The 14,919-nt window shown below is 40.1% G+C and overlaps 1 protein-coding gene across 3 annotated transcripts in view; it reads right to left on the bottom strand.

Moving 5' to 3' along the window:
* The window catches only part of RASIP1 (Ras interacting protein 1), a 189,639-nt gene that overhangs the window by 70,698 nt on the left and 104,022 nt on the right, over nt 1–14,919 (bottom strand). For all 3 annotated transcript variants that reach the window (XM_053690637.1, XM_053690638.1, XM_053690639.1), the window contains exon 8: nt 3,442–3,557. In XM_053690637.1, coding sequence (XP_053546612.1) covers nt 3,442–3,557 — 116 coding nt within the window. The remainder of the gene's footprint in view (nt 1–3,441; nt 3,558–14,919) is intronic.

The following is a 14,919-nucleotide window of genomic DNA, read 5'->3' as shown; positions in this document are numbered from 1 at the left end:
TTTTATCATCAAATTTAATTTGCTCTCTTGGTATCTTTTGTTGAAAGCTAAACCTCAAGAGGCTCATATGCTAATCTCTAAGCCCTTCAAGACTGCCTCTTATCTCAGAACATTTTGACAGTTTTTTTAAAAGCTAGACAGTGCTAGTTCATGTGTGCTACATAGATAACATTGTGCTCACGCCCGTGTAGTTACATAGGAGTAAGCACTGATTGGCTAAAATGCAAGTGTCAAATTAACTGAAATAAGGGGCAGTTTGCAGAGGCTTAGATACAAGGTAATCACAGAGGTAAAAATTATATTAATATAACTGTGTTGGTCGTGCAAAACTGGGGAATGGGTAATAAAGGGATTATCTATCTTTTGAAACAATAAAAGGGCTGGAATAGACTGTCCTTTTAAGCACTTAGCTACCAGATTGGCAAAGTTTGGCTCCACAATATTTTGAAGCCATCTTTCTGGCAACCAATTTATTTATCCTAACCAAGACAACTAACCTTAACCCTAAACTGAATGTCTTACCATACACAATGTCCCTGAAGTGCTATGAGCAACATCCTAAAAGCAACATTTTGAATGCACCAAGGACCTACATTAGAGCAGAATACCCAAAACTATACTATACATTTTCTAAACTAGAATTTTCAATTAAAGGGACACTCAATCCAATTTTTTTCTTTAACCATTCAGATAGAGCATGCAATTTTAAGCAACTTTCTTATTTACTCCTATTACAATTTTTTTTCGTTCTCTTGGTATCTTTATTTAAAAAAGCAAGAATGTGGCTACATTTAGCCACCAATCAGCAAGCGCTACCCAGGTGCTGAACCAAAGATGGGCCGGGTCGCAAGCTTACATACCTGCTTTTTCTAATAAAGATACCAACGAAGAACAAAGAAAAAATGATAATAGGATTAAATTAGAAAGTTGCTTAAAATTGAATGCTCTATCTGTATCATGAATGAAAAAAATTGTGTTCATTACCCCTTTAAGTCATTTGATTCATTTCAGTTTTAAGTTACATTCAGCAGTTTGGCTTCATATCTCATTAGAGACATGATGGAATCTTGTGAATTGAATAATAATGCATTTACTTTGCTTTACTGAAAGTTGTACCATCACAAAGTTTGATATCCCAGATCTATTCATTGCACATACCTAACTGTTCAAATCAATGTGCTAAGCCTAAAACCAGATATGGTCTGGCTAGAGAAAGTCAAACAAGATGTATATGGTGCATTTAGAAACCATTTTCAAACAAAAGTAGTGGTCTGTAATCAATGGAACATGTAAGTAAATAGCTACCATGACATAACATAAAATAAATGCAGGTACATGCCTCTAATGACAGATATTTGTACAGTTATATACACACTACCAACAATTTAAATGGTGTAAGGGTATATTAAACCTACAATTTTGTAAACATTCTAGCACAATATCAAACCTTCAATTAGTAAACATTCTACATCAATATCAAACCTACAATTTAGTAAACATTCTAGATCAATATCAGAACTACAATTAGTAAACATTCTAGATCAATATCAAACCTACAAGTTAGTAAACATTCTACATCAATATCAAACCTACAATTTTGTAAACATTCTAGCACAATATCAAACCTTCAATTAGTAAACATTCTACATCAATATCAAACCTACAATTTAGTAAACATTCTAGATCAATATCAGAACTACAATTAGTAAACATTCTAGATCAATATCAAACCTACAAGTTAGTAAACATTCTAGATCAATATCAAACCTACAATTAGTAAACATTCTAGATCAATATCAAACCTACAAGTTAGTAAACATTCTAGATCAATATCAAACCTACAATTAGTAAACATTCTAGATCAATATCAAACCTAAAATTAGTAAACATTCTAGATCAATATCAAACCTACAATTTAGTAAACATTCTAGATCAATATCAAACCTACAATTTAGTAAACATTCTAGATCAATGTCAAACCTTCAATTAGTAAACATTCTAGATCAATATAAAAAAACCTGCAATTTAGTAAACATTCTATTCTAGATCAATATCAAACCTTCAATTAGTAAACATTCTAGATCAATACCAAACCTACAATTTAGTAAACATTCTAGATCAATATCAAACCATCAATTAGTAAACATTCTAGATCAATATCACACCTACAATTAGTAAACATTCTAGATCAATATCAAACCTTCAATTAGTAAACATTCTAGATCAATACCAAACCTACAATTTAGTAAACATTCTAGATCAATATCAAACCTACAATTAGTAAACATTCTAGATCAATATCAAACCTACAATTTAGTAAACATTCTAGATCAATATCAAACCTACAATTTAGTAAACATTCTAGATAAATAGCAAACCTACAATTAGTAAACATTCTAGATCAATATCAAACCTTCAATTAGTAAACATTCTAGATCAATATCAAACCTACAATTTAGTAAACATTATTGAACAATATCAAACCTACAATTAGTAAACATTCTAGATCAATATCAAACCTACAGTTAGATATACTTATAAATGTGGTTCTGATATACAACCTGTAAATTAAAGGGATATGAAACCCACATTTCTTCTTTCATGACTCTTAGAACACGCAATTTTAAACAACTTTCTAATTTACTTCTATAATCAAACTTTCTTTGTTTTCTAGTTATCTTTTATTTAAAAGCAGGGACGTAAGCTTAGGCGCTGGCCCATTTCGAGAGCAATATATGGAAACAGTTTAGCAAGAATGTTATCCATTTGCAAGAGCACTAGATGGCAGCACTATTTCTGGACATGTAGTGCTCCATATGACTACCTAGGTATCTCTTCAACACAGAATATCATGGGAACTAAGCTAATTTAATAATAGAAGTAAATTGGAAACTTTTTAGAATGTTATGCTCTGTCTTCATCACAAAATAAAATGTTTCCCTTTAATTACTTTAATGCACCCCTCTTCTCATTAATAGTCTTTTTAGCAAAAGCATAACTAGATCTCTGTGGGCCCCAGAGCAACGGCTGTGGTGGGCTCTCCATTTCAATAGCACCCTGTCTGGCTATTGGCAATAAACAGTTGTCAGCAAGAAAGTCCACATCAGGGAATATACACTTGCATAGCCTTCTTGTACAAATATGGTGGTAGCGGCCATCTTGGAAATGCTGTCACTATATTTGTAAAGGCAAATCCATAAATGTGAGTCCTGTTTTGCTGGGGTGGGGCACACAGAGGGGTCTAACATGATAGAGCCCAGATCCCACCAGGCTGCTCTGTAGGAAGGCTACTGCTGATTGCAAGGCCACTAGATGTGTGGACCTGGTCTTATTTGAGACCATTGAGTTCCCTATAGTTACACCCCTGCTCTCCCATCAATAATTGTGATAATATCCTTTAAATGCAGTGCTCCCTGAAAATGATAAAAGATTGTCCAGTACCTTAGTTAGATAATACACACACTGCTGGAAGGTATACATAATGACTTCATCCAGAAGTGCCATAGATTCTTCACATGCCTCTAAATCACTAGATAGCAATGCATCCTGGGAAGATCCTGTAAGACAAAAAAAAATATGGAAATTCACGATGCACAAGTCTACTAACATATGCAAAGGTATTGCTCAAATATGTATGTTAATACTATTTGCCGAAAATGCAAATTTGGTATCTAACTCCTACCCTGTCACAGAGATAAGAGATACAAGGGGTTAAACACACTAAGGCAGTGGTGCCCATATCCACTTCTTAAGCTCTGCCAACAGTCCTGCAATTATTAAAAGGGAAATCTCCTGCACTCTTTCTATATCATGCAGCAGGAGCAGTAAAAAAACCATAAATTATGCTTACCTGATAATTTCATTTCCATCGTGCGGAGGAGAGTCCACTGCTTCATTCATCACTTGTGGGAATTAAGAACCTGGCCACCAGGAGGAGGCAAAGACACCCCAGCCAAAGGCTCAAATACCTGCCCCACTCCCCTCATCCCCAGTCATTCTGACAAGGGAACAAGGAACAGTAGGAAATATATCAGAGTATAAATGGTGCCAGAAGAACCAAAAATAAATTTGGGTCTGCAAACCGGAGAACGGGCGGGTGCAGTGGACTCTCCTCCCCACGATGGAAATTAAATTATTAGGTAAGCATAATTTATGTTTTCCATCTAAAGGGGAGGAGAGTCCACTGCTTCATTCATCACTTGTGGGAATAAATACCCAAGCTCTAGAGGACACTGAATAAAGAAAACGGGAGGGTAAAGGAGACGGACCCTATACTGAGGGCACCACAGCCTGCAGAACCTTTCTCCCAAAAGCTGCTTCCGCCAAAGCAAAAACATCAAATTTGTAAAATTTAGCAAAAGTATGTAAGGATGACCATGTAGCCCCCTTAAAAATCTGCTCCATAGAAGCCTCATTATTAAAGGCCCAAGAAGAAGCTACTGTTTTAGCCAAGTGAGCCATAATCCTCTGAAGAGACTTGTGTCCCGCTGTCTCATATGCCAGACGGATCATACTCCTCAACCAAAAGGATAGAGAAGTAGCAGAGGCCCTTTGTCCCCTGCGCTTCCCTGAATACATCACAAATAAGGATGAAGTCTGTCTTAACTCCTTCGTGGCCTGAAGATAAAACTTCAGTGCCCGAACCACGTCCAGACTATGAAGTAACCTCTCCTTCAAAGAAGAAGGGTTAAGACACAAAGAAGGAACTACTATTTCCTGATTGATGTTACAACTCAACACCACCTTGGCATGGAATCCCAATCCAGTGCGAAGAACAGCCTTATTGGCATGAAAAACCAAGTAGGGAGGCTCACATTGCAAGTGCCGATGCAATAGCCAGTAATTATAGAACTGTCCATGAAAGAACCTTAATGTCAAGAGCATGCATAGGCTCAAACGGAGCCCTCTGCAAGACCCTAAGAACCAAGTTTAAGCTCCAAGGCGGAGCCAGATTCCTGAAGACAGGCCTAATCATAACTAGAGCCTGAAGAAAGGATTGAATGTCAGGACGCTCTGCAAGCTTTTTATGCAACAGTACAGACAAAGTCAAGATCTGTCCCCTTAGGGAACTGGCGGCAAGCCCCTGATCCAGACCATCCTGGAGAAAGGCCAAAATCCTGGATACCTTGACCTTGTGCCAAGAGTATCCTCGTTCCTCACACCAGGACAAGTAGGTCCGCCACACCTTTTTGGTAGCTGTATCTAGTGACCGGCTTCCTGGTATGGACGAGAGTGTCGATCACTCTCTCAAAAAAAACTCTCTTGGCTAAGACTAAGCGTTCAATCTCCACGCAGTCAGCCTCAGAGAATCGAGATTTTGATGAAGAAAAGGACCTTGAACTAGCTGGTCCTTGCGACACTGTAACTTCCACGGCGGATATAATGACACTGCCACTAGATCCGCTAACCACGTCCTCCTTGGCCACGACAGATCAATCAGAATAGAGGAGGCTTGCTCCTGCTTGATGCGGGCCACTACTCGAGGTAGAAGAGGTAACCGTGGAAATATGTAGATTAGGTTGAAGTTCCAGGGTACCACCAAAGCGTCTATCAGTTCCGTCTGGGGATCCCTGGATCGCGACCCGTATCTGGCTAGCTTGCAATTGAGTCTGGATGCCATGAGATCTATTTCTGGCGTTCCCATCTGCTGCAGAACTCCGCAAACATCTCGGGTGGAGAGACTATTCCCCTGGATGAAACATCTGTCTGCTCAGAAAATCCACTTCCCAGTTGTCAACACCTGGAGTGTGGATCGCTGAGAGCGAACAATTGTGAGTCTCTGCCCATTCCAGGATCCAAGATACTTCCCTCATTGCTAGGGAGATTCTCGTTACCCCCCTGGTGATTTATGTAAGCCACCGAGGATATGATGTACTGGGACGACTTCAGAGGGGGCCAAGCCTTCAGAGCGTTGAATATCGCTCGAAGTTGCAGAATATTTATGGGTAGACTCGATTACTTTTAAGTCCATCTGCCCTGTGCCCTTCTGGCACCCCAAATGGCCCCCCCATCCTTATAGACTCGCATTCATGGTCACAATCTCCCAGGACGGTCTCAGGAAGGAAGTTCCCTGGGACAACTGGCCCGGCTGGGTCCACCAAGACAGGGACTCCCTCACCGGTCTGTCCAGAGATATCTGTTGGGACAAATCTGAATGATCGCCGTTCCATTGTCTCAACATGCACAGCTGCAGAGGTCTAAGATTAAACCTGGCGAATGGAATAACAGCTATGCTGGATACCATGAGCCCGATTACCTCCATATACCTGGCAACAGATGTCCTGGATGATGTCTGCAGGGCTAGACAGTTGGACGCAAGCTTGCAACATCTTTGGTCTTTCAGAAATATCTTCAATGCAGAAGAATCTATTATCGTACCCAAGAACTCCACCCTGTTGCTGGGGACCTCGTTTATCTTCCACCCGTAGGATTGAAGTAGAAAGAGGAGCGTCCTCAAATGATCCTCCGCCAAACTGTAGGATGGAGCCTGGACCAGGATATTGTCCAGATACGGGGCCACTGCAATTCCTCTGGCTCTCGCCACTGTGAGAAGCGCTCCCAGAACCTTTGTAAAGATTCTTGGGGCCGTCGCCAGACCAAACAGAGGGGCCACAAACTGGAAATGCTGGTCCTGGCAAACCTTAGGAATTTGAAATTATTGGAACATGAAGGTAAACATCCTTCAGGTCTATAGTCATCATGAATTGCCCCTCTTGAACCAAGGGTAGAATTGACCTGATCGTCTCCATCTTGAATGATGGTACAGACAAAAACTTGTTTAGGGCTTTTAGGTCCAGTATTAGACGAACTGGGATGATTACCACGAGAGCTGCGAGAGATGTTTGACAGGAGGAACCTGCCTCAGGGCGGATACGATTTGAAACCTATCCTGTACCCCTGGGCGACAACCTCCAGAACCCAAGGGTCTGTAACGTCTCCCCTCCAGGCCCCCAGAAAAAGAGATAGTCTGCCCCCTACTTGGTCCAAGGATGGGTCGAGGACCACCCCTTCATGCCGACTTGGACTCGGCAAGCTTCTTGTTCTGCTTGGACTTACTCCAAGAGTTTGCTGGCTTCCAAGCTCCCTTGTATTGCTCAGATTTTGTGGAAGACTGATGGTGCTGAGACTTGTCCGCACAAAAGGGACGAAAAGTAGAACCCTTAGGTTTGGCTTTCTTATCCTGAGGTAAAAGGCGCCCTTGCCACCCGTGACTGTAGATATAATAGAATCCAGGCCCGGGCGAAACAAAATCTTCCCCTTGAATGGAAGGGAAAGCAAGCAAGACTTAGATGTCATGTCTGTAGACCACGATTTTAGCCACAGAGCCCTGCAAGCTAAAACCGAAAAACCTGACGTCTTAGCATTCAGGCAAATAATCTGCATGTTAGCATCAAAAATGAACAAATGCGCTACCCTTAAGGCTTTGATTTGACCCAAAATCTCCTCGAGGGGGTTCTCCACCTCGACCATTGCTGCTAGTGCGTCACACCAATAGGTAGCCGCCCCAGCCACCGCGGAGACAGCCACCGCCGGTTGGAAAATGAACCCTGTCAGTTGGAACATCTTCTGCAACATAGACTCCATCTTTTTATCCATGGGTTCCTCAAAAGAGGAGCTATCCTCAAGTGGAATAGTCGTTCCCTTAGCGAGCGTGGAGATAGCACCATCCATCTTAGGGACAGTTCCCCACAGTTCAAGCTGCACATCTGGAACGGGGAAAAGCTTCTTAAAAGAAGACAAGGGAGAAAAAGGCGAACCTAGTTTTTCCCATTCATTTTTAATAATGTTTGCCATTTTGATAGGAACCGGGAAGGCCTGGGGCACTACCCTGTCCTTGTAAACAGAAGACATGGGTATCCGGAACACGGTATGAACCATCGGTCCGTGCACACAATTAGAAAAAAATTGTAAAAGACTGTGATACAGGGATACTTGGAGTGCCGTAGCTGTATAGCTGATCAGGCTAAGGTACATATAGATGAACAAATGGAAGCAGACACTCTTTGGTTAGGTGAAAAAAATGTTCAAAACATACCTTTATTGAACCTTAAAAATAACATCAGTGCATCCCAAACAGAGGGCAGACATAGGCAGTGACAGTCTGACGTGTTTCGCGGCCCCTAGTGGCGCTTCCTCATAGACTGGAGTGTCATTACATAGACAAGTAATTTATACCCTGGGTAACCATTACTTAACTCCTTCAGTGTCTCAAAATTATGTGCTCCACCCAGGAATTCTCTCACCATTACAGATACACCAACAGGCCCTTTCCCACTCTTGTATAGACAAATGCCCAGACACTCTCCCACCTTTGTCCACTCTCAAGCTATACTCTCAATCTTGTGTACTCTCCCAAGTATTCTTGTACAAATATATTGTGGAATTTAATGCACCTTGTGTGGATATTTAAGAAATAACATAATTTATGTAAGAACTTACCTGATAAATTCATTTCTTTCATATTAGCAAGAGTCCATGAGCTAGTGACGTATGGGATATACATTCCTACCAGGAGGGGCAAAGTTTCCCAAACCTCAAAATGCCTATAAATACACCCCTCACCACACCCACAAATCAGTTTAACGAATAGCCAAGAAGTGGGGTGATAAGAAAAAAGTGTGAAAGCATAAAAAATAAGGAATTGGAATAATTGTGCTTTATACAAAAAAATCATAACCACCACAAAAAGGGTGGGCCTCATGGACTCTTGCTAATATGAAAGAAATGAATTTATCAGGTAAGTTCTTACATAAATTATGTTTTCTTTCATGTAATTAGCAAGAGTCCATGAGCTAGTGACGTATGGGATAATGACTACCCAAGATGTGGATCTTCCACGCAAGAGTCACTAGAGAGGGAGGGATAAAATAAAGACAGCCAATTCCGCTGAAAATAATCCACACCCAATATAAAGTTTAAATCTTATAATGAAAAAAACTGAAATTATAAGCAGAAGAATCAAACTGAAACAGCTGCCTGAAGTACTTTTCTACCAAAAACTGCTTCAGAAGAAGAAAACACATCAAAATGGTAGAATTTAGTAAAAGTATGCAAAGAAGACCAAGTTGCTGCTTTGCAAATCTGATCAACCGAAGCTTCATTCCTAAATGCCCAGGAAGTAGACACTGACCTAGTAGAATGAGCTGTAATCCTTTGAGGCAGAGTTTTACCCGACTCGACATAAGCATGATGAATTAACGATTTCAACCAAGATGCCAAAGAAATGGCAGAGGCCTTCTGACCTTTCCTAGAACCGGAAAAGATAACAAATAGACTAGAAGTCTTTCGAAAAGTCTTAGTAGCTTCAACATAATATTTTAAAGCTCTAACTACATCCAAAGAATGCAATGATCTCTCCTTAGAATTCTTAGGATTAGGACACAATGAAGGAACCACAATTTCTCTACTAATGTTGTTAGAATTCACAACCTTAGGTAAAAATTTAAAAGAGGTTCGCAACACCGCCTTATCCTGATGAATAATCAGAAAAGGAGACTCACAAGAAAGAGCAGATAATTCAGAAACTCTTCTAGCAGAAGAGATGGCCAAAAGAAACAAAACTTTCCAAGAAAGTAATTTGATGTCCAATGAATGCATAGGTTCAAACGGAGGAGCTTGGAGAGCCCCCAGAACCAAATTCAAACTCCAAGGAGGAGAAATTGACTTAATGACAGGTTTTATACGAACCAAAGCTTGTACAAAACAATGAATATCAGGAAGATTAGCAATCTTTCTGTGAAAAAGAACAGAAAGAACAGAGATTTGTCCTTTCAAGGAACTTGCAGACAAACCTTTATCCAAACCATCCTGAAGAAACTGTAAAATTCTCGGAATTCTAAAAGAATGCGAGGAAAAATGATGAGAAAGACACCAAGAAATGTAAGTCTTCCAAACTCGGTAATATATCTTTCTAGATACAGATTTACGAGCCTGTAACATAGTATTAATCACAGAGTCAGAGAAACCTCTTTGACTAAGAATCAAGCGTTCAATCTCCATACCTTTAAATTTAAGGATTTGAGATCCTGATGGAAAAAAGGACCTTGTGACAGCAGGTCTGGTCGTAACGGAAGAGTCCATGGTTGGCAAGAGGCCATCCGGACCAGATCCGCATACCAAAACCTGTGAGGCCATGCTGGAGCCACCAGCAGAACAAACGAGCATTCCTTCAGAATCTTGGAGATTACTCTTGGAAGAAAAACTAGAGGCGGAAAGATATAGGCAGGATGATACTTCCAAGGAAGTGACAATGCATCCACTGCTTCCGCTTGAGGATCCCTGGATCTGGACAGATACCTGGGAAGTTTCTTGTTTAGATGAGAAGTCATCAGATCTATTTCCGGAAGTCCCCACATTTGAACGATCTGAAGAAATACCTCTGGGTGAAGAGACCATTCGCCCGGATGTAACGTTTGGCGACTGAGATAATCCGCTTCCCAATTGTCTATACCTGGGATATGAACCGCAGAAATTAGACAGGAGCTGGATTCCGCCCATACCACTATTCGAGATACTTCTTTCATAGCCAGAGGACTGTGAGTCCCTCCTTGATGATTGATGTATGCCACAGTTGTGACATTGTCTGTCTGAAAACAAATGAACGATTCTCTCTTTAGAAGAGGCCATGACTGAAGAGCTCTGAAAATTGCACAGAGTTCCAAAATATTGATTGGTAATCTCACCTCCTGAGATTCCCAAACCCCTTGTGCTGTCAGAGACCGCCAAACAGCTCCCCAACCTGTCAGACTTGCATCTGTTGAAATTACAGTCCAGGTCGGAAGAACAAAAGAAGCCCCCTGAACTAAACGATGGTGATCTGTCCACCACGTCAGAGAGTGTCGTACAATCGGTTTTAAGGATATCAATTGAGATATCTTTGTGTAATCCCTGCACCACTGGTTCAGCATACAGAGCTGAAGAGGTCGCATGTGAAAACGAGCAAAGGGGATCGCGTCCGATGCAGCAGTCATAAGACCTAGAATTTCCATGCATAAGGCTACCGAAGGGAATGATTGTGACTGAAGGTTTCGACAAGCTGAGATCAATTTTAGACGTCTCTTGTCTGTCAGAGACAGAGTCATGGACACTGAATCTATCTGGAAACCCAAAAAGGTTACCCTTGTCTGAGGAATCAATGAACTTTTTGGTAAATTGATCCTCCAACCATGATCTTGAAGAAACAACACGAGTCGATTTGTATGAGATTCTGCTAAATGTGAAGACTGAGCAAGTACCAAGATATCGTCCAAATAAGGAAATACCACAATACCCTGTTCTCTGATTACAGACAGAAGGGCACCGAGAACCTTTGTAAAAATTCTTGGAGCTGTTGCTAGGCCAAACGGCAGAGCCACAAACTGGTAATGCTTGTCTAGGAAAGAGAATCTCAGAAACTGATAGTGATCTGGATGAATCGGAATATGCAGATATGCATCCTATAAATCTATTGTAGACATATAATGCCCTTGCTGAACAAAAGGCAGGATAGTCCTTACAGTTACCATTTTGAATGTTGGTATCCTTACATAACGATTCAGTATTTTTAGATCCAGAACTGGTCTGAAGGAATTCTCCTTCTTTGGTACAATGAAGAGATTTGAATAAAACCCCAGCCCCTGTTCCAGAACTGGAACTGGCATAATTACTCCAGCCAACTCTAGATCTGAAACACATTTCAGAAATGCTCGAGCCTTCGCTGGATTTACTGGGACACGGGAAAGAAAAAATCTCTTTGCAGGAGGCCTTATCTTGAAGCCAATTCTGTACCCTTCTGAAACAATGTTCTGAATCCAAAGATTGTGAATTGAATTGATCCAAATTTCTTTGAAAAAAATTAATCTGCCCCCTACCAGCTGAGCTGGAATGAGGGCCGCACCTTCATGTGGACTTGGGAGCTGGCTTTGGTTTTCTAAAAGGCTTGGATTTATTCCAGACTGGTGATGGTTTCCAAACTGAAACCGCTCCTGTGGATGAAGGATCAGGCTTTTGTTCCTTATTGTGACGAAAGGAACGAAAACGATTATTAGACCTAAATTTACCTTTAGATTTTTTATCCTGTGGTAAAAAAGTTCCTTTCCCTCCAGTAACAGTTGAGATAATAGAATCCAACTGAGAACCAAATAATTTATTACCCTGGAAGGAAAGGGAAAGCAATGTTGACTTGGAAGACATATCAGCATTCCAAGTTTTAAGCCATAAAGCTCTTCTAGCTAAAATAGCTAGAGACATATACCTGACATCAACTCTAATGATATCAAAGATGGCATCACAAATAAAGTTATTAGCATGTTGAAGAAGATTAACAATGCTATGAGAATTATGATCTGTTACTTGTTGCGCTAAAGCTTCTAACCAAAAAGTTGAATCTGCAGCAACATCCGCTAAAGATATAGCAGGTCTAAGAAGATTACCTGATCATAAGTAAGCTTTTCTTAGAAAGGATTCAATTTTCCTATCTAAAGGATCCTTAAAGGAAGTACTATCTGCCGTAGGAATAGTAGTACGCTTAGCAAGAGTAGAGACAGCCCCATCAACCTTAGGGATTTTGTCCCAAAATTCTAATCTGTCAGATGGCACAGGATATAATTGCTTAAAACGTTTAGAAGGAGAAAAAGAATTACCCAAATTATTCCATTCCCTGGGGATTACTTCAGAAATAGCATCAGGGACAGGAAAAACTTCTGGAATAACTACAGGAGATTTAAAAACCTTATTTAAACGTTTAGATTTAGTATCAAGAGGACCAGAATCCTCTATTTCTAATGCAATTAATACTTCTTTAAGTAAAGAACGAATAAATTCCATTTTGAATAAATATGAAGATTTATCAGCATCAACCTCTGAGACAGAATCCTCTGAACCAGAGGAACCATTATCAGAATCAGAATGATGATGTTCATTTAAAAATTCATCTGAAAAATGAGAAGTTTTAAAAGACCTTTTACGTTTACTAGAAGGAGGAATAACAGACATAGCCTTCTTAATGGATTTAGAAACAAAATCTCTTATATTAACAGGAACACTCTGAGTATTAGATGTTGACGGAACAGCAACAGGTAATGTAACATTACTAAAGGAAATATTATCTGCATTAACAAGTTTGTCATGACATTCAATACAAACAACAGCTGGAGGAACAGCTACCAAAAGTTTACAGCAGATACACTTAGCTTTGGTAGATCCAGCACCAGGCAGCGATTTTCCAGTAGTATCTTCTGACTCAGTGTCAATCTGGGACATCTTGCAATATGTAATAGAAAAAACAACATATAAAGCAAAATTGATCAAATTCCTTAAATGACAGTTTCAGGAATGGGAAAAAATGCCAGTGAACAAGCTTCTAGCAACCAGAAGCAATAAATAATGAGACTTAAATAATGTGGAGACAATAGTGACGCCCATATTTTTTAGCGCCAAAAAAGACGCCCACATTATTTGGCGCCTAAATGCTTTAGCGCCAAAAATGACGCCACATCCGGAACGCCAACACTTTTGGCGCAAAAAAAACGTAAAAAATGACGCAACTTCCGGCGACACGTATGACGCCGGAAACAGAAAAAAATTTTGCGCCAAAAAAGTCAGCGCCAAGAATGACGCAATAAAATGAAGCATTTTCAGCCCCCCGCAAGCCTAACAGCCCACAGGGAAAAAAGTCAAATTTTAAGGTAAGAAAAAAATTGATTGATTGATATGCATTATCCCAAATATGAAACTGACTGTCTGAAATAAGGAACGTTGAACATCCTGAGTCAAGGCAAATAAATGTTTGAATACATATATTTAGAACTTTATATAAAAGTGCCCAACCATAGCTTAGAGTGTCACAGAAAATAAGACTTACTTACCCCAGGACACTCATCTACAAGTAGTAGAAAGCCAAACCAGTACTGAAACGAGAATCAGTAGAGGTAACGGTATATATAAGAGTATATCGTCGATCTGAAAAGGGAGGTAAGAGATGAATCTCTACGACCGATAACAGAGAACCTATGAAATAGACCCCGTAGAAGGAGATCATTGAATTCAAATAGGCAATACTCTCCTCACATCCCTCTGACATTCACTGCACGCTGAGAGGAAAACCGGGCTCCAACCTGCTGCGGAGCGCATATCAACGTAGAATCTAGCACAAACTTACTTCACCACCTCCATAGGAGGCAAAGTTTGTAAAACTGATTTGTGGGTGTGGTGAGGGGTGTATTTATAGGCATTTTGAGGTTTGGGAAACTTTGCCCCTCCTGGTAGGATTGTATATCCCATACGTCACTAGCTCATGGACTCTTGCTAATTACATGAAAGAAATATACTTTATGAGTTTAATTTTGGGTTTGTTGGATAGTTTTGCCTAAAAACTAAAATATGACATTTTGGATTTGTTATGAAATTGCCATGCTTATACAGGCTAATAATACCAAATGTATGGGCTATGCAACCTATGGGTTTAAGAAAATATTGATCTATTTTTAAATGTATGGTATGTTAAAGATATACTGTAGGCCTAGATTACCAGTGCAAGGCAAAATTGCGCTTTCACAACTGCAATATTTGCGCTTCACTCAATAATACCAGCGTAAATGTGCGCTGGTATTACAAGTTAGGCGCAATGTGAACGCGACCTAACGTTCGCATTGCCTGGAAGCCTTGTGCTCACTAGAGTGTGCTTCCATAGGCTCCAATGGGAGCCTTGTTCTCGTGCCGTCAGACATGGCAAAGCAGCTACTGCAGCGTAGAGGGTAAGTTGTGCAGCAATGGGCACCAAAATAAAAATATATATGAATATAAACATATTAACACATAAATATATGTGTATGTAAGCATATACATATATATTTACAGCAAAAACACAGTCCCCATTCAGTTCAAAGTAAAGTCACTTTTTTTTTCAAATACCTCACATCCCCTCACTTTAACCCTTATTTT

This window comes from Bombina bombina, chromosome 8 (assembly GCF_027579735.1).
Source record: "Bombina bombina isolate aBomBom1 chromosome 8, aBomBom1.pri, whole genome shotgun sequence".
Taxonomy (NCBI): domain Eukaryota; kingdom Metazoa; phylum Chordata; class Amphibia; order Anura; family Bombinatoridae; genus Bombina; species Bombina bombina.
Note: the sequence above shows the minus strand (reverse complement) of the source record. Positions and strands in the feature narration are given on the sequence as shown.